General features: G+C 37.8%; 1 protein-coding gene across 1 annotated transcript in view; it reads right to left on the bottom strand.

Annotated features, from left to right (window-relative positions):
* Positions 1-38: 38 nt before the first annotated feature.
* zc3h15 (zinc finger CCCH-type containing 15) overlaps positions 39-25,000 on the bottom strand; it is a 28,037-nt gene continuing 3,075 nt past the window's right edge. The window contains exons 2-10 of the mRNA XM_048598756.1: positions 21,416-21,517; positions 20,879-20,987; positions 13,882-14,034; positions 10,143-10,228; positions 7,023-7,202; positions 5,898-6,044; positions 5,715-5,813; positions 5,484-5,637; positions 39-951 (exon numbers count right to left, since the gene is read on the bottom strand). Of these exons, the coding sequence (XP_048454713.1) occupies positions 776-951; positions 5,484-5,637; positions 5,715-5,813; positions 5,898-6,044; positions 7,023-7,202; positions 10,143-10,228; positions 13,882-14,034; positions 20,879-20,987; positions 21,416-21,517 (1,206 nt within the window). The 3' untranslated portion in view covers positions 39-775. The remainder of the gene's footprint in view (positions 952-5,483; positions 5,638-5,714; positions 5,814-5,897; positions 6,045-7,022; positions 7,203-10,142; positions 10,229-13,881; positions 14,035-20,878; positions 20,988-21,415; positions 21,518-25,000) is intronic.

Raw genomic sequence — 25,000 nt, 5'->3', positions numbered from 1 at the left:
AGCAAAGGTGTATGAAAACAACCAATTTATACAAGAAGTTTTTTTTTCAAATACACTTTATTTACAACCTGCACAGACATAAATGGTCATGAAAATTTCAAAAATTGGACAACTGCATCATTCATTTCAAGCAGTTCAATATGTAACAGTGCCAATTTATACTCTTCATCATTATGAACTCAAACCAGGGGCTCAGCAGTGGTGTTGATGCACTGCTTAATGTGGCATTAGGCATTTCGAAACCTGGATCAACACACTCTAAACATTCCACATAGAAGTGATCTTCAGAATGATCAAGTTGAAATGATTAACTGTGTCGCTTTAAGTAAGCAATTCCATATCCTATGCTTTGGTGGTTCAAACAGCTTTCTTGTCCAAAATTGAGTCCAAAGCATTATTTTTAAAAGAAATATTGTTATCGTTCTTCAAAATAAAAATTTACATTTGAGCCATTTAAAATATTTGCTTCCCAAAAGAATAAATAACATTTTAATATTGAATTTCAAAGTTACAGTTGGCAATGCTTGTAAATACTTGTTTACTCACATTTTGGACAATTTTCTAAAGATAGATCTCAACTATCGGTAGATTACAAGGCAATATGTGACCATGGCAAGGGTCAACATACCAGATTTCTGTATTATTTTTAAAAATAGCACAGGAAAGGTCTATGGGGTCAAACATTAAAGAAATCAGAGGGGTGTTTATTTAATGTGAAGTCTTTTGAACTTGAATCTCCAAGTTTGCACTAAACAAGGTTTGCTTCCAAGATCCCTTAATCTTCTAAATCCAAGTCATCTAACTCTTCTTCTAACTCATCAAGATCTTCTCCGGTGAAGAGATTTTCATCTACAGGGACACCATCGATATGACCATCTTCTAGTTCTCCGTCCAGTTTACCATCTTCACTTCCATTAGCAACTCCTCCTGAGGCCTCAGCTAATTTGTTTTCTGTAATAAAAAGAAACAAATCACAATGTACAAGTGTATCGATGGTGAAAAGCAGCAAATCTTTGGATAGGTGGTAATGGCAAGAAATTAGTATTGCAACTGGTCATCTTCACAAAGACAAATTTAATCATTATCTAAATATCCAGAAAATTGGAGGGTTAAACCAACCATAAGGTCTTTGGGGAAAAAAATACTATATGCATTAGTACGTAACATACTAATATGCAGTTAAAGAAACAAATATTTGTGGTGAAAATTCAATTTCCTGCATTGTTTCTATTAAATCTAATTAAATTTAATAAATCTTTGCAAATGGAACAAGTGCACTCAGCCTAATTTGATTTCAACATTTCAAGTTTTTTTAAAAGTTTACTTTCCAATAAAACAAAATTGATTTTAGCAGTTGAATAAAGAATTGCTTCTAAATAAGACTAAATCTACTAAACGAAACCAAGAAAAAATTAACCCAGCTGTTTCAAAGAATGGGGAATGTAGTACTCTATTTATTTTCTTCCTGCTTCTCAACTTAATGATCAAAGGCAGCAATTGCATTAAGAATTTCAAGTAGTTATGATAAGTATTAAGGTATCTACTGCTTCAGTTGACAAACTGTGGTGAGGAAAAGTAGTTCGTATAGTAGTGGGTTAATCTAATGATCACCCTCTACTGGAACACAAGTTACATGCCCAATAAATACAGAATTCTGTGCCCGAAGCTGACTTGGACTCAAGTAACCTTTGGCAGACAAACAAATTTCTAGCTTATACAGCAAATGGTCCTAACTCAGCCAATAATTCAGCATTCTTCCCCAACCTCCAACCTCTCCCCCCGCCGCCCCCTCCGCCCCCCACGACCATCAGTAAACCACAATTTATTCAGTAGGTTACCACTAGCATTTTAAATCGAGCCGTTAAAATGTAAAACCACAAAAAATTCAAATCGCAAGTTCACAAAATATTAGAGGTGCTGATGTGGCAAAAGGAAATTTAGCCCAGATGAATACAGAACCAGAGTAGGCCATTTGAGCTTGCTGCACTAAGATCTGATTCATCCAGTGACAACCTCAGCTTCACTTTCCTGTCTGCACCCCAAAACCCTCAATTCCTTTGACTCAAAAAATCTAACTCAAGCTTGGATAAACTTAAAGATCCAGCCTCCATTACCTTCTGGGGAACAGAATTCCAGTTTTTAACAACCCTCATCTGCTGTATAAGAGATGCATCTTATTCTTAAACTGTGTCCCTTAGTTTCAGTCTCTTTCACAAGATGAAATATCAACCTGGTATCCACCCTATCCAATCTCCATAAGATCTTCAATATAATAAAACAAAAGAACTGAGGACGCTGGAGATCTGAAAACAAACAAAAACAAATGCTGCTGGACCTGCTCCAGCAATGTCTCTTTTCATTTGATTGATTTATTGTTGTCACATGCACCAAGATAGTGAACTTGTCTTGCATGTTATACAGGCAGATCGTACCGTACAAAGTGCATCAGGGCAGCAGAACAGAGTGCAGGATATAGTATTACAGCCACAGAGAAGGTGCACACAGAGCAACAGCAACTGCACTTAACATTTGAAAGGTCTGTTCAAATGTCCGATAACAGCAAGGAGGAAGCTGTTCTCGAATCTGTTCATGTGTATCCAGACTTTGATATCCTCTGCCCGACAGAAGAGGGCGGAAGAGTATAACCGAGATGGGGTCTTTGATTATGTTGGCTGCTTTCCCGAGGTGGCCGAAAGTATATATTGAAACTTCAAAACACTTCAAGATCACCTTCTCAGTTTTCCAAACTCCAATAAATAAGCTTAGCCTGTTCAACCTTTCATCATAAAATTAATCCTTCTTCCCCGGAATGAGTTGTGTAAATCCTCTGAACTGCTACTATTGCAATTGTATATTTTTCAAAAAGAAAACCATAGGTGTATGCAGTATTCTAGATGTGGTCTCACCAAAATTCAAAAGCTGCAGTAAAACTTTTATATTTCCATTTCCCTTTCAATAAACATTTTATTTGCCAAATTACTTGATATACCTACGTACTAACTTTGTGTTTGATGTATCAGTTCACCCAGATCCCTCCGTACCATACCAAACTTACATTCCAACCTATCTTGGTACCATTAGCAAATCTAGTTATCATATACATTTGGACCATTATCTAAACCATGGATAGATTGTAAATATCCGAAGGCCAAGCATTGATCCCTGTGGTACTTCATTGGTGTCAACTTGCCAATTTGAATAAGATCTACTTATCCCTTCAGTCACCTGTTAGCTAAGCAGCCCTTTATCCACATTATATTACCAGCTACACCACACATTGAGTTGTTGCACAAAGTGGCACCTTACTAATTGCCTTTTGGAAATTCAAGTACACCATATCCACTAGTACTCCTCTATCCATGTAAATGTTACTTTGTCAAAAATGCTCAGATTGATCAAATTGTGATATTCTAAGCATTCTGCTCTAATCTCCTAAAAATGGATTTTGGAACATTCTCCACAACAGATGTTAGGCTATCTAGTTTATATTTTCTTTTGACTTGAAAGTCAACAAGCAAAGGCAATATTCCAGCAACTTTTATGCTGATATCTTAGTACAATTCCATTAGACTGCAGTGGTGACAGACAAATAGCTGACTACACTATTAAATTATCTGCTGTATTTAGTAGATTGACCATGATAGCTCCTCTCCATTTACTTCATATCAAACTTCATCACATCAGATTGCAATTCACACATAAAAACAGTGGCTTCTCTTGCTACACTGCATGTGTGCATACACACACACCCCCTCGAGTTCAACAAATAATCCTGGGCTTGTACCTTTCTCATCTATATGGCAATCTATTGTGCACCCTTCATTAAAGTCAATCAAATTCAAAGCTCTGCTGCCTTGTTCTACCCAACTTTCCTACAACTCCCACCCTTACTGAACTCCACTATCAAACCATATCACATGAATCCTTTCCCAAATTTTTAAATTTGCCCATCATCTTACCCTATTTAATGAATGAAAATTACTTCACTTCTGGGTGTCTATTAACTTGTGCAACATTCTGTTTTCACTGGTGCTTTTTTTGGCCACACAAACTCAGTTCATACTCTTAGAATTAAACATCTCAACTTATTTTTCATTTAACACTTCTAACTCTACAACTTTAACCAATTATTTAATCTTTTCTTTTTCCATATTCCACCATATCCCTTAACTCCTGAACCTCAAGAATTAAAATTTGTGTGTTTTCTGTGCCAAAAGCCTGACATAGTCAAACTGCTTATTGTGGGTTTCAGAAAATTGCATTCTCTCACTCTATGAGATAGCTGGTGACCTTTGACAGCTGAGATGAGATGTGCTATTCTAACGTTTTTCATTTGCTTTTAAACTTGTTTAAGTGTACAATGCACATTCAGTAATGTAGAGAAATAATGCATCATTTAGTCAAAAATCAATCATACAGAGAACCTCCTGGTTAATATCTGGGAACTTCCCATTGATCTACCTTATGTATAATTTACATAGAATTGCTTTAAATGCAAAACAAACAATGCTGCTACTTCCAAGTATATTTTAACCTTGATCTACTTACTTTTGAAGCACAATCATTAAAACACTATTATGCAGGGTTATGGGGCAGAATAAGTTCTGATTCCAGAAATTGTGGGCTGAATGGCCTACATCTGTGCCTAACCATTCTATGATTAGAATTGTATTATATATGTTTATTTAAAATCTACCCCTACAAGCTATCCAGCCAAAAGCAAGATGGTATATTAATTATCAATATCATTGCATCTTATGAAATAGTTTCATAACAATATAATTATCCATTGTTTCAGATCAATATTCCTAAGAACAAAAGTTGGCATTGGTACTGTATCAGCCCTGGCTCAGTTGATAGCATTCAAGAGTCACAAGGTTCCAGATTCAAAACCACTTCAGGTCTTGAGCACAAAACCAAAAGCTGCCACTCTGGTGCAGTACTGCATTGACAGAGGCGCATTTTTTTTTTGGATAAGATGTTAAAGTCCCCATCTGCCCATTTAAGTAAATGCCAAAGGTTCTTAGAACACCAAGGGAGTTACCAGTGTTATGCTGGCCAATATTTATCCTTCAATCAATATCTCAAAAGTTTAATTGATCATTATCATCCGGCTGCCTGCGGAAGCTTGCTGTGAGCATACTGACTGCTTTTCTTCATTGAGCACATATCATTGGCGCTAAAGCACTTTAAGAAGTCAAATGCTCATGCAAAATGCTATATAAATGTAAGTCTTTTATAGGAAGTCAATTATATGGAACAAAATGAAATACAATATTCAATATAATGTACAAAGAAACTAAAGTTTAAACTACTTCATATGAATTATCATAACATACAATTCAAATTACCAAGAAATTCCAGAATTTCGGCTAGGAAAAGTAATGATAAGCTAACTCTACCAACTTTTGCTTTTTTTTCTGCAGGTGCTCTACAAATAAGTCATTTAATACGCGAATAAACATACTCTGGACTCCACTTACCATCAGTATCATTGGACATTTCTTTAGGTAAACTTGTAGAATGTGTTGCACCCATCCGTTCATTTCCAGTCGACACTGTAATACCAGTATTATTTATCTCTATTGGCACAAATCGGGAAACATCAATGTCATTGACTTGTACTGTCTCTTCAACCTGAAATTGAGAGAGTCAGTCAAAAAATTTATAATGACAGTAAAACAGAAGTAGCTATTTTGTGCATTTGGAATTACCTCTTCGCCTTGTTCTTGTATGTACTGTGTTTCATCCGCTTCTTCGTCATCAGCACTAATCAAATCAGGTCTGAATTCAAAGACTTCTCGACCACTCACCTAAAAAAGGACAGTAGGTTGATAACTAAGCACCTTTTGTATTTACCATTTCATTAAATGATAAAGAACAAAAAGACTACATACACCAAAGGCTTTGCCAGCATTAAAATCTGCTTTTCTCTTTTCTAGTTCTTGCAGCTTTTTTTCAGATTTTTCTTGTCTCTTCCTTTTCTTCCACTCCAAGAAGGTTTCTAGGGTAATTCTGGTTACATCCGGTCCCAAGGCTGCTCGCTTAAAATTTAAAGACAACAATCATTTACTCTTTTGTTAGTGAGTAAAAGGTGCAGTTTGGCCTTGTTACGTAGCCAAGAATTCAAAGTAACTCAAACCACTTAAGACTCAGTATAAGAGAACCTATTGCAATTCAATGAACATGTCCAGTAGATTTTTAAACATCCAGCGTCACCATGTGGTTACAACGTGTAGTGCAACTGTGCTTTGAACAGAAATAAAAGCTCAAGGTATGTACAGATCATTGTATTTTTAATTTATCTTGATACTTAGGTTTTCTGAGCATAAAGTAAAAACAGAATATACCTCATCACAAATTGAAACTTTAAGTACTGAAAAATGTTTGTACATGTGTCACTGGCAATTTAGGGGAGGACATATCTATTGTGACATCCTAGTTGGTTTAGGCATTTTGGACTCCCAAGGTTCTTGTGCTGATGGTGCTTCTAGGATGCTCCGAGGGAATTTTTCTTGATGGGGATAAGCACGAGTGGCAATATATATGCAATTCAGTATGCTCTGTGGCTAGAAGGAAACTTGGAGTTGATGGTGTTCCATGATGTCACTTTTAATGGTATTTTAGGTTGGTAAGGGAGGCACTGGCAAAGTAATCTTTGAAAGTCACTGTAGTACATACACAACCACATACTTCTCTTGCCAATGCAGAGTTTGCTGCCAGCAGTATCAAAAAAATCATTGTCCTGGAAGGTGGCTGGCTTGTTGAGTGTTATTCTGGCAGCACTAATGCCATCATACTCCTATCTTAGGCTTTCTAAATGGTGGGAGATTCTAAAGAGCACTGGCTCAAAAACCTTTATGGAATATTAACAATTATAAGAACAATCGTAGGTACTGAAGAAAGAGGATACGCCAGAGGTAAATAAACATCCAAACAACCTGTACATAAATAAGTGAAGTCTTCATGAGTGTCAATAAGGTAATGGTAAGTATAAGTAATAGAAAAAGCTCTTCCATTACCTCTTTTTCTATTAAATCTTCTAGTGAAATTTCTTCCTTTACTTCTTTCTTCTGGTCTTTTTTCAATACAAAGCCTGGTGGTAAGGCATGGCGGTACATACACGTGTCTCCTCCTCCAGGACAGACCCAGAACCAGCCGTATTTGTTATTCTCTATGGCTTCAAGGAAATGTTTACATACCTAACAATTGAAAAGACAAAGATTTAATCAAATCTTATGATACAAGCCAACTCACTGTAGACTTTAACTCTATTCCTTTTCAAAACATGATAACAAAGTACATAATCTTTCCCAATTTGAGTTGCATTAAAAATTTCTACTCCAAGACAATTAAAATGTGTTTGCTCTATTAAGCATAGATAAATTCTCCCTCCTTTGGAATGGAACTAGTACTGGACTGGAAGAAAAAAATTGGGGAATAATAGAAGCAACTTACTCACAATGGTGGCACTCAACACTAAGCTTTACTGAAATGTTAGGAAGTCAGTTTTCTTATTTTCCTTCCCAAGGTAGGGATTACCATTTGATCCTTCTACAATACCTGCAAAAGTAGTAATTATTCTAATTCTTCAAAGTTTATGCAGCTTTGAAGTTATACAACCAATCCTACGCCTGAAACTGTTAAGATTAACCATATGTCTACCTACACTAATTTCCAGGAGGGCCAATGTTCTTCAAAGTAGGAACGTGTGGACAAACGTAACAAGTACCTCTGTATGGCTAAGATGAGCTAACTTTGGTCACAACAAGCATGAGACACCGTCCAGGTCTGATACCAATAATACTCACTGAATGTTCACCAAATGACTTGTTTTTCTGTAGGGAACTTCCAATCACCACTAGTGTGATGGGGAAAAGAGTCTGTATCATGACATGTCAGGGCTGCTCTGCCCACAGACAAATCCTTGACGCACTGTTCTCTGAAGCTTCATACTGAGCAATTTTCTTCGCAATTTTCATCAGCAATAGTTCGCCACACTGCTTCCCACACTTAGAGGTAAGTGAGGGATCAGATCTCAAATCTAACTCAACCAAACAGGAATGGAAACCCTGCTGTTACTATAATCTGAAACACACGCCAGCCATTTAGCCAAGTGAGCCTGACAGTCCTCAGATGATTCAAGAGAAATGGGCGTTGGTACCTAAAAGCAGGACACCTGTTTGTCATTGAACTCCAGTGATCAAAATAGATAGCATCAAACTTGATGCATTGACCTCATCTACATGATTGTTTGGCTGAGTTGGTCCACTTTGGCTGCTGTCCACTCCAAATGTCACTGCAACCAGCTAGGACAGTCAGCACTGTTCACAGGCCAGGCAAACATCGCTAGCCTGCTCTTTCAAAAGACACCGTGAACAACATCTCCATACAGTTAAATCATAGTAAATTGAACACTAAGGCACAGAGAGGCTTCCAGAGTGACAGATGTAGTATGTTTTTTTTGGCCATGTGTGGGGGAGAAACGGGAGGAGGGGGAAAGAAAAAAAAAAAAGAGAGGTGAAGAAAAAGGAGAAAGGAAGAGGAGGAGTTCATTTATGGATCTCAGCAGGTGACCAAGACGGTAAATGCCTTATACCTGGATCTAAGGATCTGCCAGCATAGTCACATGAAGACCAACAATTCTTGGTGGTGTTCAACAACAGTTATTGCAACTTTACATGATACTTTCTCACCAGATCACCACCCTCGCCTACTTTGCAGTGCACCTCAGACCCAATCAGCATCCTCCTATCTGCACCATTACCATTCTTTCCCACTCTCCCCATCAAGCACTCTTCCATTAGCACCCAGAACTTGCACTGACAGTCAATCTAACCTGTCTGCTAACAATCCACCTGGCACTGCTCCCTTATACTTCCAGCTACGCAGCTTTGCTGGCACATTAACCGAATAAAGTGTAATAAAAACCACTGACCATCATCCAACACTAACTATCTATCATCCTTCCTTCTTTCAGGAGAAGTGACATAACAGCTAATCACTACCTCAAGGGCAATAAGTGACAGCTCAGCAAATGAACCCCACATTGTATAGATGAAAAACAAGTAGAAAATAAAAGCAGACTGGCAGCAGAAGCAAAGTCATATGTATTTCCCTAGGGGGAAGATGTGCTTCCAAACCATAGGACTGGAATGATTGGGATACCACATCCTCCATGTTCTCAGCAATGTTGAACGCTAAGAGTATGATCTTGCTTTATGTCCCTTCTCCACAGCCAGGACCTCACCCTATTATTTGATATGATGAGAATGTTGCTGATTGTATGACTCTGGAGTTCCTGTTTCATGGCAATGAAGAACTGCTGACAACCCAAGCACAGTACAGGCAGCAGAATGAGGGGGAACAGCACAGTACTAATGAAAATGCCTTGAAACTGATCTGATCCTTCGCTACCAGTTAGATATTGGCGCTGTGCATATCTTGGTTGAGTTTGCAGCTCTGTCAACGTAAAGTATGGTTCTTTAGCCAGCCCATTGGTGAAAACGATTGTAGGTGAATATTGCTGGACAGAACTGATTTAAAGATCTCAATGGGGCAGTGCACACTAAGATGTTGGTGTATCAGTTGGGCTGCACAGCCTCCTGACAAGACTACAGAACGGATTCCAATTTGACAAAGGCTACAGCAGACAGTGTGATCTCTTCAAAATGCCTGCTCCATCTGCCTACATCCTGCAGATTTAAAGACACGTCCACCACTGTCCCCATATCTGTTGCAGCCTGGGCATTGACTGGTCACCTAACCTTTTAACCACCTGATCTTTACAATATCCCTTCATCCTCAAAACAGAATTCAGTAACACTGATAAAACTAGAAAATCTTCATATCTTCAAAACAGCTCAAAGTACTTCAGTATTGCAATAAAATTTCCAACAAATCTTCTGTAGTTTGGATGCATTATCCTTTAATTAAAACAATAATTTTGTGAACGAACACTGTCTATGCTGGCTGCACTTGCACCAAATTTAAATGCTGTGTCACAACAGTAAATTAGGCTGTGCAGCATTACATTGATTCAAAATCTGCCAGCACATAGGATACAATATTGAGTGCCTCTGAAATCAGTAATTGGCCTCTACATCAGCAGTGCACAAAGGGCTTCCTTACAGTGTACTTACTATGACAGTTTTCTTCTGTTCTGAATCACCATGTTTTTTTTGTACAACTTCTTCCAGCTTTCTCACATCCCAATTTTCCATTGTGTCTAAGAAAGAATATCAATATTCAATTTCAATTAGATAAACTGTTCATTAATTGCACACTGCACTTCAAATGGTGATGGAGCACTGTTCAAAACTTGATTTCAGTGAAATGTAGAAAATGGAAAATCAAGTACCTTCTTTGGAATTTGATGCAGCAAGACTCAGTAACTACACAACATTAAGTCATTTTAGGTAAAAAAAAAAAACTACATGCTTGGAATGTGATTGTCACTGGCTAGGCCAGCGTTTATTGCCCATCCCTAACTGTCCTGGAAACTGGGTGATATATTTCATTATTTTAGCAGGGCAGTTAAGATTGAATCTCATTGCTTGGGTCTCAAGCCAAATGTCAGTTAGACTGGAGAAGCAAGGCAGATTTTGTTTCTTAATAACGTTTGGGGTTCAGATTGGATTTTATAAAAATCTTTATTATAGTTTTTAAAAAAATTCAGACCAATTGCTTCAATTTATATTACCCTTGTCCCATAACATTACTACTCTGCTATTGCTCTTAATCATTGAATAAAAATAAAGTATTCCATTACTGCAGGCCATAAACAATTTGAATCAAGTACTTCACTAAATATTCATGCTATAAATAAGAGTACTGCAATAATTTTGTTAATTATGAGAAACTGACAGAAGAAAGCACTGCTCTCGCTGTTACTAGAAATATAAAATTTAAAAAGTGTGGGGTTTGGGACTGTCTTATTTAGGGTGAGAATCAAATAATAGTGGTTAACATGACCTGATCCTAAATCTTGTTTGATAAACCAGAGAGGCTTGCTCACCATGGGATCAGTAAGGCCCAGCCTGATGTAGGAAGAACCTGTAAGACATTCAAACTGGTAAACAATGACCACAGCAGTTGTACCAAGCAGGATTGATTATTTGCGTTCAGAAGATTTTAGGAATGTAAAACTTAATGAACAGCTGTAACTGTCTGGTTAATTCTAAGGTACAACAGAAGAGGGATTTAGAAGACAGTTAATAAACATTCTTATCTGAGTACAAGGCAAGTTGCTATGAGTGGCTCTGAAGGGAAACTGGCCAGATAAAGCCATTGTAGTATTGGCTGACAATGTTAAGCTGACTAAGAATCTGCAGGGCAGGAGAGTGAACAAAAATGAGCAGCTAGTTTTTAATTGTTCACCAAACAGAATACAGGTGGGCCAGGGGCAGAAAGGAACAACTAGTCTCTCTGGTTCACCATGCAGAATGTGGATTGGAGCTTGCACTGAGAATGAATAAAAAAAAATTGATGAAAATTTAGAAGATTCATCGAGCTTTGACTAGGATAACAGACACCATGAAAGTCAGTTTGGAAGTTTAGAAGTTTTCTTGCTGGAAAGAGAAACAAAAACCATCAAGATCTGAAAATAGCTTTGGACTGGCTCCTGGAGAATTGAGTAAAATATAACTGGAGAGGAGCATTTTTTTTTGATCATTTCACAATTAAGTTAAGACATTTTCTGAAGTTCAGCATATTAATGATCTAAAGTACATGAAATCTTGTCAAGTGAGCCTTCCAGTCAGTCATTAAAAGGTCATACCCTTTTAAGAGTTATCAAATTCGTGGGAATCGTACTGCGCAACACAACTTTAAATTGCTTTATGGCTGCAATCTTTCAATTATGAAGCTAAACTTTGGTGGTGAGTGATAAAAATACCAAAGGACTAAGTTCCTTATAGAACATACTGCAGAGAAACTAATTACGATGTCAGTCAACTCCCTCAACCAACAGAATCGAACATTAAGCAGTCACACAAATCACTCCTGCTGACATCACCTCCCTAACATTCCAACATGAGTAATGGCTCTTAAATACAACTCAAATGAAATACACAAATCAATGCCAATTTGTATTATACAAAAGTATATAGAATTATACAGAAGTTAAAGAATGACAATTATTGCCAAAAAACATTCTGTCTTGAAAATACTGCATTTCAATGCAATATAAATAAAACACTTCCAAAATAAAAGCAGAACTACTTCCTTGCAAAATTATTTTTGAGAGAAGAACTTGTTCTGGTCATCTGGTAATACATAATACATCATACTTAATAAAACAGTTTGGATAAAGTGGCTTTCCATTATATTTTGGAAAGGCCCAAACACTATCATGTTATAGTATCTAATCATATTCAATAAACACAAGTTCAGAGTTTTATTCTTAACTTATTAAAACTGCTATTGCTTTAGTGCAACAAATGCAAAGTAGTCTTTGTAGATAATGAAGTTATAATTCACTCAATTCAAAGTTGCTTCTTTCAAATGGCCTATTGATTCAATTCTAGAGCAAAAAGCAGAACATATGAGAGTTAACTTGCACTACTGTGGGTATTTTGAATCTTTTTTGAACAAAGGATGACTCAAATTAACTAGGGCCTACTGTATTATCAATATCCTTAATAATTGCACATATTCTCAAGGGTAACACAGGAATTTTTCAGCTAGTAATAAATCCAACACCCATCCACGCAGAAAGACTGGATAAAGCTCCTAGACATTCTAGGCCAAAGAAATGAAACACATTGCCTGAAGCAGTAAAGCGAGGTAGAACCGAATTAAAATATTGACTACAATGTTAAAAATGGATCCAGAAGTACATCATAAGAGATGAACTGCAATCCTCTCCCTCAACTTGAGGGGATTTATTTTTACAAAGCATCTACTTTTAAAAATCAAGTCTGTCTTTCAATGGAACTTTCAATCACACTCACATCACGCAGTAACTGGTGTGGGAAGGTAGAATGGATTTCAGCGTACATGAAAAAAGTGCTCTTCACTTGTTTCATCATCTCTTGCATAATCCGCTAGAATGCTCATAATTGATAATGAAAAGTACTTAATGAATGATGCATGTAATACATTTGGGCAGTGGTGCAAAGAGAAAGAGGGTAAAAGAGTACTTTTTGAGAAAGCAAACATTTGCAGTAATTAAGTGAGAGGTGTAATATTAAAGATTAAGCACAAGTGACAAATAGGCTCTGGGAAATTACAAAATGTAATTATTTATCTCCTTAGCTGTCATACATGGGCAAACACTACAAACTTATAAATAAACTGCTTATAAATAACATATGCTGTTGCACTTTGTACTCTTAATATCAAAATCAAGAGGGGAAGTCATTTCATTACATTACAAGAATAGAACCACAGTAATCTCTCATGCATGGTAGTAGCAGTAATGCTATTTTGCTAATAGTCATGTAGGTTCAGAATTAAATAGTATATTGATCAGCAGTGGGACAGGAGTTATCCAAACAAATCCAATTTCTATATTTAGGGTTTTTCTTAAAGTATTGCACGATACATTCAGCCATAGAGATTAGTCAGTTTGGTTGATCTGAGAACCTTTTTAAAGATTACTGTAATCTTTACAAGTCTTAATGCATCTACAATATAACAAGCTTTACATGGAAACTCAGGAGTGGTGAAGCATGCTCAAAGGCTAGATGAAATCATAAAGGCTAAACAAGTATAGGCAAATTAATCACCGTGTTTGCCACCTAAAAAGCATTTTGGACTATGCTCAGTTATGAGCACTGACAAGATGTCACAGATATTTTGTTTTAAAAGGAAGAACTATGAGAAGATCAAATGAAAGATACTCAAAGCTGCTATTAAACCTCTGCTTTGTCAACATACCTTTTACAAGCTCTTCATCCCGTGCATCTACATACATACTGCGTTTTTCACTCTTCCTTTCCAGGGATAGGTCATGTGAAAACTTGCATTTGTCACCCTTGGTACATTGGCCTTGCTTGAAAAAAGCACAGACTACAGATTTGGGATCTGCTCCTAGAAGGGAAAGCAAACAAGTTATAAGTTACAGTCGCAACTCTACTCTTTGTTTTTAATGTTTTTATCCATTATATTAAGAAGTTGGAATTGCAACAGTAATGTTACTGGGGATCCGAGACCAAGCACAAAGGATTTGTTGAAAATGAGCTGCTTGAATTTACAGCTGAGAATTTCATGCACTTTACAACAAAGTAAATACATCAGAAAATTAAAAGCCGTGGTTATGCAATAAAATTGGCTACAAATTGAAAGGGGAACTCGGTGGTAAGGACTATAGAGGAGACAAACATAATGGAAACTGGGGGCCCTTTGTTCAAGTTATTGTTCATTGTTGAATGAAGAAACTATACAGCATAAGTTTCTGATTCTTTGTAAAAGTAACAGGGGAAGGAGTTCTCAATTAGGAACACCTTCCTTTCTATGCGGGTTCAATAAGAAACCCAAACGATGCAAATAAGAAGTGTGATTGTAAATCAACACAAGGACTGCTCCTTTGCTATCAATCCCAGGAAAGAGTCGACAAAAAGGTCTCCTGAGCTGTAATAAAATCAAATATTTTATATGGATTTATTCTAACCAAACTATCCCATTAAAGATAGGAACAATTTCAACTCAAAGCAAATATATTTTACTCAATATTGCAACAGGGAAGTCTGTACTATTTTGGAATGTATACTGATCCTCTACAACTGAAATCTTCAACTACCTGGTCTAAGTCATCAGAAATTAAGTTTAGATAGTCAGAAATAGAATCTTACTCATGGTCCTCCACACATCTTGTTTTTGACTTTCTTTTCTACCTTCTAAAAGTTTCCCTTTTTAATTTTCATCAAAAGGTTCATACCTGGCAATGATTTCTGTAGTTCCTCATTGAGTCACTATGGCAGGGCATTTCCTACACTGCAACATAATGTGCGATCTCTGTCCAAACATTTGCAAACTGAGATCTTCAGAATCAATAATAGAAACATGCACAGGAAGACACAGACTAATGCAAGTAAAATAAGTTGCAATGTAGTCAGTTGTAAAACTCTGGTACTATAGCAGTTGCTTATCAAGATATTTGACAGACTGTTTCTGTTAAAGTTATTTCTGTAATAAAACTGTCCAGAATTCTCAGCATTATCATATACAGTTTATATGCTTTTCTTAGGGCTTAGGCTGGAGTTTGATTGGGAAGGGGGAGGGGGCAGCAGGGGATACTGGATGTTAGTACATCCTTTATATTAATGCAGTTAATGTCATCATGTTTCTGAAACATCTCTCTCCCTACCAAAGTCTGTGCAGGTCTATGAAGAATTGAAGAATCAGACTGATATGGTGCACTATTCCTGCTGGCCCAATGTCCTGCGATGCTGTATTGAAGTTGCTGCTGAAATAGGAGAAAAAAAAACAATGTAGGAAACAGACAGTGAAAGATAGTGTAATAATTGGGAAAGATTCAGGGAATGTCAGAGAAAGTGAGCCCGAGGGAAAACGCTGCAAGAGGTTAAACAGGTAGAAGTGGCAGCTTGGAGACAGATGACAGAATGAGAAGAAATCAATAAAGGAACCGAGTGAAATCACAGGGCATTAGGGAGGTGATAGTTTGCTTGGAAAGTCTGAAGGGCAAGCGCATACTTGGAGTTCTGGGCTGAGCAGCAGGTTGGAATGAAAGGTAAGTGTCAGGGAGCAAAGGAACAAAAACCAGAAGTGACGTTAGAGAGTCGGTACTGATTGACAAGGGTTTCAGTTTTAAGATACAATAGGTATTTAGTTTATGACTAACTTTAATTAGTCAAATAGATAGATGTGGCAGGGCACCCCAGATCACAATACACACTCTGCTCTGCATGAGAATTCCAGGATGCTTTTGTCCCGGAGAACCAAAATGCAGGGAGTGGCATCAGCTACAGCACCAAGGTTTCTTCAGCGTGTGGAACTGGAGTCACTGCAGTCAACCTGCAAGATTGAGTATTTTGTGGATAGTATGATTTTTGGACGTGCCAGGCAGCCAAGGGTGACCAGTCAAATAGTGTACAAGTTCCCCCAGTCCATCTTGCTCCACAACCTGTATTCAGTTCTGAATATTGGTGGGAGTTCAGTCAGAGCCAAAATGCATAACACCACAAAACATGAAGGAATTTGACAAGGTGCCGGCACACTTCAATCTGTGGTGGTGGTGCACACAGATGCAAAGTTGACAAGTCATACATAATGAACAGTTGTTTTTCAGGCTGAAGAAGTAATGAGGTTACCTAGGAGTTAACAGGACTGCTTTGCTTGATAAAGATTAATGACTTTGACATGCAGGACAATTCAAAAGGGTTTGTTCCATCTGCAAAATATTGTTAATTGTGAGCAGGATAACAGTTGACTTCAGGAGGACAAATACAGATTGATGGGATGGGTGGACATGGAGATAAAAACTAATGTGGAGTGAGAGGTGGTACATTTTGTTAGGAAGAATGGGGAGACAATACAAAACCAAGGGCACAATTTTAAACAGGAGGTAGAGAACTAGACAGGTCTGCACAAACTAGTTTGTGGAATGTTTAAAAAACATAAGATCTCAACTCTTATAAATAAAGGTGTCAAAAGCAAAAAACAATGAGGTTATGATGACCCTTTATCAAGTTGTGGTTTGATCCCAACTGGAAGATTATGTCTAATTTGGGACATCGCATTTTAGGAAGAATCTGATGACAACAGAGAGGGTGCAGAAAAGATTTACGAGATCTAGTCCAAGGACCAGGGACTTCAATTCTTAGGTTGGATTAGAGAAGCTTGAGAAGAGAGGCAGGCAACAGAAATTTCCTTCCAACCTTCTCTTAAGCAGATGGATCATAATTATCCCAATCTAACCAGATAAACAAAGTCCATCTTTGAAACCAATCCCTTATTCTTATCTGCACCTGCTCCAATTTTCTTATATCCTTCCTAAAATGCACTGATGTGCCTTCTGAAAATGAAGGGTCTGGACAAAGTGGATAGATAAACTGATTGTACTGGCAAAAAGGACATTAATTTAAGCTGCCTGCAAAGAATCAATAGTCATGAAATCAAATTCTTTACACAGTAAGCAGTTAGGACTTGTAAAATCATGGCTGAAAGCCTACTGGAGGAAGATATGTTTAAGACCTTCAAAAAGGGGTATTGCTTGAGTATCCAAAACAGAAAAAAAAAAATTCAGCGCTACAGAACAATGGAGTGGGGTAGAAAGGAAGAAGTAGGATGAGTGTCAGAATATTTCAACACAGAAACAGATTCTTCAGCCCACTGCACTTGAACCAGTCATCAAGCACAATACAGTGGCTGAGGTTACCATGAAAGTCCTGCCTTCTTAACCTTGCCCCTCATCTGAGGCATTCAGGTTAAACTCATCATTAGTCATTTCGCTCTAATGAGAGAGCAGCCCTATAGTTCTCTGGGCTATTGACGTTATTTTTACTCTAGCCCCATTTCCCAGCACTTGGTCCATAACCTTGTATGCTACAGTATTTAAAGTGTACATCTAAACACTTCTTAGATGTTGTAATCGTTCTGCCTCTACCATCCTGTCAGGCAGTGAGTACCAGATACCTATCACCCTTTGGGTGAAAAAATGATCCTCAAGTCCCCTTTAATCCTATTGCCCCTTTCCTTAAAAATCAATGTCTCCTGATAGGGGCATGTTTATTGATATCAACCTTATCTATATCTCTTAATTTTGCAGACCTCAACCACGTTCTCTCAGCCTTCTCTGCTCGACGGAAAACAACTCTAGCCTGTGTAATCTCTTTCCAGCTCGAATGCTCCAGCCCAAGCAATATCAAGGTGAACCTCCTCTGCACCATCTCTAGAGAAATCATGTACTTCATACAATGTGGCAAACAGAACAATGGTGAATTCCTAAAGGGAAGCAACCAGAACTGCATGCAGAGCTCCAGCTGTGGCCTAACCAAAGTCCTTTACAATACCACCATAATCGCCCAGTTCTTGTTTTCTACACCTTGACTAATAAAAAGTAAGCATTTAATATACTTTAACCATCCTATCCATCTGTGTTGTTGCCTTCAAGGATTTGTGTACATGAACACCAGTGTCCTACTGATCAGTACTACCCAAGCCCTATCATTTATTATTCATTCCCTTGTGTTGTTAGCCCCCCAAAATACATCATTTCACTCTCTTTAGATTAAATTCCATCTGCCATTGTTCTGTTCATCCACCAGCCTGACTATATCATCCTGCAGTTTAAAGCTTTCCTCCTCAATGTTTACCACACCCCCATATTTCGTGTCAGCTGCAAACTTACTAATAAAACCTCCTGTGCGTATCCAAATCATTCATGTACACTATAAACAGCAAGGAAACCAGCAACGAACCCAATGGTATGCCAATAGACACAAGCTTCCAGATAAAAACAAAAACAAACCTTCAAGCAACACCGACTAGCTGAGTCGCTCTTGCAAAGAGTAGTAACAGTAAGGACAGCTTGCACAGTTTCACAATTTTTAACATTGTGTTTTTGATTCTAGGTCAGAAATCACATGGCACAAGGTTATAGTCCAACAGGTTTATTTGAAAACACAAGCTTTCGGAGCCTCAGTCCTCCTTTATGTGTTAATGAGACAGGTAGTATCAGACACAGAATTTAAGTAAAGATCAAAGGTTCACGCCACTGACAAGGATGTACTAAATAAACCTAAGATGCTATTAAATCTTTAATCAGTCAGGAGGTTTTAATTGATTAATATGTACATGTAAGTACCCAAATTCCTTTCAAGTCATGGTCCTGAGAGAACTAAAGGTTTTAATCAGTGTAAAGGAGAAGTTTCATTTTAGGTCAGACAATGCATTTTAGGTGTGAGGCCTTGCTTAGAATTTGTTTGTGATTTAGTTTGGAGCCAAACTGGTTTTATTTCTAAAGTAGGAATTTATAAAACTCCACATTGACTGACTGTCTATAAATCGTGTGCTTTTTGAAGAAAATAAAATGCATTTGCAAATACAAATTCCCCACAGATGCGAGCGTGTGCAAGAGAGATTGCGTGCGTGCGCGCGTGCGCGGTTGGGACAGTAAGAGAGTGAGTGAGTGAGCGTGTGTATGTATGTATGCGTGAGTGTGTATAGTGTGGTGTATCATCTGACCCAAGATCCCGGTTGAGGCCGTCCTCACGGTGCCAAACTTGGCTATCAGCCTCTGCTCGGCACCTGCGCGTTGTTGTGTATCCCAAATTCCGCCTTGGAGGACGTTTACCCGAAGAACTGAGGCCGAATGCCCTTCACCGCTAAAGTGGTTCCCCACTGGGAGGGAACATCCGTGTCTGGCGATTGGTGCGCGGTGTCCTTTCACTTAAAACCTTCAAACTGATTAAAGGTTTAACAGCATCTTAGGTTTGTTTAGTACATCCTCATCAATGGTGTGAACCTTTGATCTTTTACTTATAAATTCTGTGTCTGATCCTACTTCTCATTAACATAAAGGAGGACTGAGGCTTCAAAAACTTGTGTTTTCAAATAAACCTGCTGGACTACAACCTTGTGTCGTGCGGTTTCTGACCTTGTCTGCCCCACTCCAACACCAGCACCTCCACATCATGGCTTATGATTCTAAGCTAAAAGCCAGGCTAAGGGAGTCAGGAGGGGGTTGGGAAAGAAGCCAATGAGTAGCTTTGAAGTAACAGTAAAGGCATGTTCAGAAATGGAAACAGGCAATGTCAGTTCACAGTGTGATCCTGTTCAGTGTGCTTTAAAAGAAAGTAGCAAGTTAAAAAAATGTACTGTCTTGAGATAATGTTGAGAATTGTAGATCAAAGCTCACCAATCTTGTGTATTTGCAATACTGTGATTATTCAACAGCTGCGCTAAGACAGCTGGATCAATGAGTCCTGCTAGCAGGTAAACTTACTCAGCCAAAATGCCCATCAAGCTGCATAGTTCTGACCACAAGCAGAATTAGTATAGCCATAACTATTTCCTGTGTCTAAAGTAGTGACATTAACATGAGTGAGGCAATTATATCATTAACGTACACGATAAAGTGCAAACTATTTTAAGGCAATTGTGATATTTTAAATTGACAGTGCTTTTTGTTATGACTACTGGAAATTCCATGATGGTTATGGCTTATACTACCTGTAATTCCAAGTAACAATAAGTAGTGGAGAAGGCCACATGACCTCATACAAAATCTACTCGGAGACAAGTGCACGTGACCTGGCTGTCATTGGGACTGAGGTCCAGATCAGAACTTAATGAAAAGATGCACATATGACATCTGGATACAAAAGGAATAGCACTGTTTGCAGACTTTAAAGAGCAGCCAGACTGATGGTTTTTGGGGGAGACAATCCACAATAGCCACCTGTGCAAGGCAAAAGGACTGGCTGTGGGCTAACCACCAAATGGAGAGCCATTGAAGTTAGAACCTATGCTTGAGAAAATAAGGATGTGACAAGTTCATAGAACCACCAGGGAACCATGCAATAAGAAGTCCATACATTTACATTAAAATGGTTGAGCAAAGGGACTTCACAGGAAGAGGAGATCCTGTTAAAACTGGGAGAAGCATTAGACTTTAACCACAAGATTACAATTCTGTAGAGGCTGTAGTGTAATATATACATGTGGTCTGGGTTTTTGGTTGTATTAAGAAGTTACTAGGGAATACCTTTTGTGCAGTTTAGTGTACTAGACCAAACATTGCTTAGAGGGCAACTATGTTGATTTTACTGTGCTCATTACAGTAGAAGTTTTCAAACGTGGATTTGTGAGGAACTCTCACCACTTTTTAAAAGTTCAGTACCGACAGGGTTTGTAGAATTATTCACTCTATTTTGGTTTAATTGTGGATGACAAAGTTGACCAGTGAAAATACCTTTGCTGATCTTCTGAGCAACTACTACAGGTTTAAAAAGTTCATTCAATTCTTGGAGCTCTTTCTTCTTATCATCTTTTTTCGATTTCTTTTCTTCACTGAAAGGTACCTAAAGAAGAAAGCAAACAAGCTCAACATTCAAATGCAGCACTCACCAAATATGCTTGGAAGCACTAATTTATATCAGTTCTCTCCTGTTCCATCTTTTCAACAGAAGTTTCATGTTCTAATGGTATATCAACAAGATAGAATAGAGTTCACTTCTGTAACTCATAAGACCAGTTAACCTTAACCAGTAGAAACCTCTAACACTTATATATTTTCTGAAGCTGATTGAAAACAAACACTTTGATCATCCCAAACCATTTAAAACTTTTTTTCAGGTTTCCTAGAATTGCAACACAGCAGAAAACTTTCCTCATCACAATCTTTTAATCTAACTTAAATTTTGTCAGATTTGTCTGTCATGACTCACGGTATGAAAGGTAACTAAAATATTTCACAACTGACAGGCTCTCACCATTTAACTTACTGTACCTGTTTTCCACCCGTCTGTCCATGCTTGACTTGATTTGTGACAGTTTTGATAAATTTCTGCTGTTTTGCTCCTTTCTTGTTCTTCAGACCAAAGGTCTTATCCTAGAACAGCATGAAGGCAACTTAAGTTTAAGTAGGTGAATGATATTCAGAAATAGAAGCTAGCTCCCCTTCAGTTTTGATAGATATGATACCATGCTAGGGCCTTCCCATTCACATTCTGCACAGACGGTGACCAAGTGCTGCTTTCACATTTTCTGGATTTCTAGCAAACAAAGTTGACAAGGCAGAGTAAAGCAGCTTCCTTACATTAGGTAAAATATAGCTTCAGATATTTTTCTTCAAAAAGTAACCTCATCCTGCCTGGAAATGTCCCAACTGGTTAACTAGTTAATTGCATTATTGGAATCCGTTTAAACCAGGAACTTTATGCAGAGACACTTGTGCCCCATTACCTCAAAGTAACAATCTTTAAGTGGACTGCATACACTTAAGACACTGATAGAGGTACTTAAAGGTTCAAACATTTTTCTCTTTCAAATAATGAAAAAGTAGGTTTGTTAACTTGATTTAATTTTGACATGGCAGGTAACAAAAAAATGCAAATGCATATTTCATCATTGAATATTTTTCCATCCCAGTGCGTCAAAACTGCAGCATGTTCTTAGGAGTATAAAATAATTATGTGCTCAAATTTACACTCATCTAATTTGCTAATTTGTTTTTGCTTAAAATTTTGAGAGCTAAGTTATGTTTTCACTGACAGATAAGTTAAATCTCATCAAGATTTTAATGGAACAAAAACAGAAATGTACCATCTTCTGATAATTTAGTTGTGCTTAAAATGGGAAAGTATTTGATTCTGATCTTATTCTAGCTGGGATACAAGAAGTCTCTGCAAATTATTTCAACAAATGCGATGCTGAGGAAAAATGCTTTAATTGCTCACTCCACAATGGAAAGCAAGGTTTTTATCACTGTGCATTTTCCCTACCTGAAAACGCTGGAAAGGTTCTTCCAGGAGTAATGTTTAATCGCTTCAACAACTTAAATGTTTGGTAGAACCTTTTGTTAAAGGCAGGAGCCTTTGTTCATTGTTAGACAGCTCCTGGGGGGGGGGGGGCGGAAAAAAGCAAAATACAGAACTCATTGTGTTCTGATTGAGATGGGATTCAGGATTGTGGAGAGGATGTTCAGAAGAACTTTTTTTAAGTTTGGAAGATGACAAGATGCTCAATTGTTGGGAAGTTGCATAAACTCCACTTACTTCCTAGTTATTCATGGCACTGCACAAGGAAGCGTCCTTGCAATATTTTGCATGCTGTGATCCTTTGAATACTCAAAATCAGATTAGATTCAGGAAAAATAGCATGTTCTTTAAAGCCTTAGAGAACAATCTGAAATAACTTGTTTATGAATGTGTTTTTTCTCTTGATTCCCATTAAACTGCCCTACTTAAGGGAGGATGTTCTGCCAATAAGCATGAACCACTTCTAAAAGTTTGCCTGCAATTTAACAAACAGTTAATTTTAAGATGACTGCAATATACTTTTAATTGGTCCCAAACAAAGATTGAACACAACTATCACAAAAAAAACCACAGTTCAGACTGCAGATGAATTTACTTACCTAGGTTTCACCTACTGCAAGTCTCTTAAGGAACAACAAAAGCCAATTTAGGCTTTGCAGCCAAGCCAGCTTTATATGCGTGGAATTTATGCATACCACAAAAAAAATGCACTTTCACATAAGCAATCTGAGAAGACTAGAGATGTCAAGTAGCTCTGAAAAGGCTAACTTTTAAAAAAAAATTATTTCATGCTTTGCTAAGAAGACCTAATCTTGTTTAAATGGAGTTCTTCAGTCACATGTAGGACAGACAACGAAGGTATTGAATTTCTTTCTTTTAAAAAGGACATTAGTGAACCAGATAGGGTTTTTACAACAATTGTTTATATTGGATTATACTATAATGCTATAGGCTATTGTTTTTCAATTCCAGATTTAAATTCCTCCAGCAGCCATGGTGAGGTTTGAACTCATGTCTCCAGAGAATTAGCCTGGGCTCTAGGTTACCATTACAGTAACACGGTGATATCACCATCACTCCACTGCATAGTATAGGTACTCACGTAATGAAAGCCAAGAATACACTGGTCATTTGGTACAAAAAAGTTGGACAAATTGCAAAGATCTTTGATAGGGCACCAATAACTGACGTGCGTTCACAGCACATAGAGAGATAAAAGGATTGCTTAAAATACAGTCCTGTGAGAAAAAAGTCCCGAAATCAGAAAATTTCCCAAAGATATAGCACATTAAGAAATCATGTAGGAAGGTGCCTCCAGCTGCGGCCCATCACATTACCAGTACACAATGTAAATGTCAGCTAAGGAGGTCTTGCCTGAAAAATCAAAAATCACGAGGCAATTCAAATAGAAATTAATTAGTATGCAGGTGTGATGGAAAATCTCAATTATTACAGAGCAGAAGGAAGCCATTCAGCACATTTGGCTCTCCGAATGAGCATGACCTTGTGTCATTCTCCTGCCCTTTCCTCATAACTCTGCGCATTATTGCTAGTTAGTCACTGAATGCCTCAAAACCTGCCTCCATCATACATCCAGACAATGTATTCTTGACCTGAAGTGCTCACTGTGTGGAAGTGTTTTTTTCTCCATCACTTAGTTCTTTTGCAAATTAGTTCAAATCTGTGTCATCAAGCTCTTGAGCTTTTTAAGAATAGGAACAATGTTTCCCCCAACTGTTCTGTCCAGACCACTCATGATTTTGAATACTTCAATCTTAGCTTTCTCCTCTCCAAGCACATAGTCCCATATTTTCCAAACAAACAATCTTCAGAAGTGAGGTTTCTCATCCCTGGAATGATTCGCAAAAACCTCTTCTGCGCTCTTGCCAAACGTATCATTTCTAAAGTGTGACACCCAGAGCCATATACAAATGCTCCAGCTGAGGTCTTACTAATGTGTTATACACATTCAGCATAACCTCCCTGTTCTTGTATGTCACTAAGAAAGCCTAGGGTACTGTCTGCTTTATCAACTGCACTCTCCACCTGTCACCTTTAATGACTTATGCACAAGTCTCTGCTCTTGTACACCCTTTAAAGGAGTACCCTTTGTTTTATACCAGCTCATGTTCTTTCTGCCCAAACGTGCCACCTTACATGGAATTCCATAAGCCACCTATCCACCAACCTGTTAATGTTCTTTTGAAAACCTAAACTGTCCTCAGTTTAGTTATCCCAAGTTTTGTACTGTCTACTTTGACATTGGTCCTGAACACCGAGATCCAGATCATTAAAATAGATTATGAGTATAAATCAGAAAAAGCAATGGTCCCAATATCAATGCACTGGGGAACTCCACTACAAGGCTTCCTCCACCCTGATAAATATCTGCTAACTGTTACTCTTCTTCTTACTTCTCAGCTAATTTTGTACTCCCTTTATTACTGTTCCTTTTATTCCAATAACCAACTCTTTTCAGGTTGGATGTATGGCTCTGTATCAAACACCTTTGGAATATCCATGTACACCACACCAATAGTATTATTCTCATCTAC

This window comes from Rhincodon typus, chromosome 7 (genome assembly GCF_021869965.1).
Source record: "Rhincodon typus isolate 14 chromosome 7, sRhiTyp1.1, whole genome shotgun sequence".
In the NCBI taxonomy this organism is placed as follows: Eukaryota; Metazoa; Chordata; class Chondrichthyes; order Orectolobiformes; family Rhincodontidae; genus Rhincodon; species Rhincodon typus.
The sequence above is the reverse complement of the archived record's forward strand: the minus strand, read 5'-3'. Positions and strand labels throughout refer to the sequence as shown.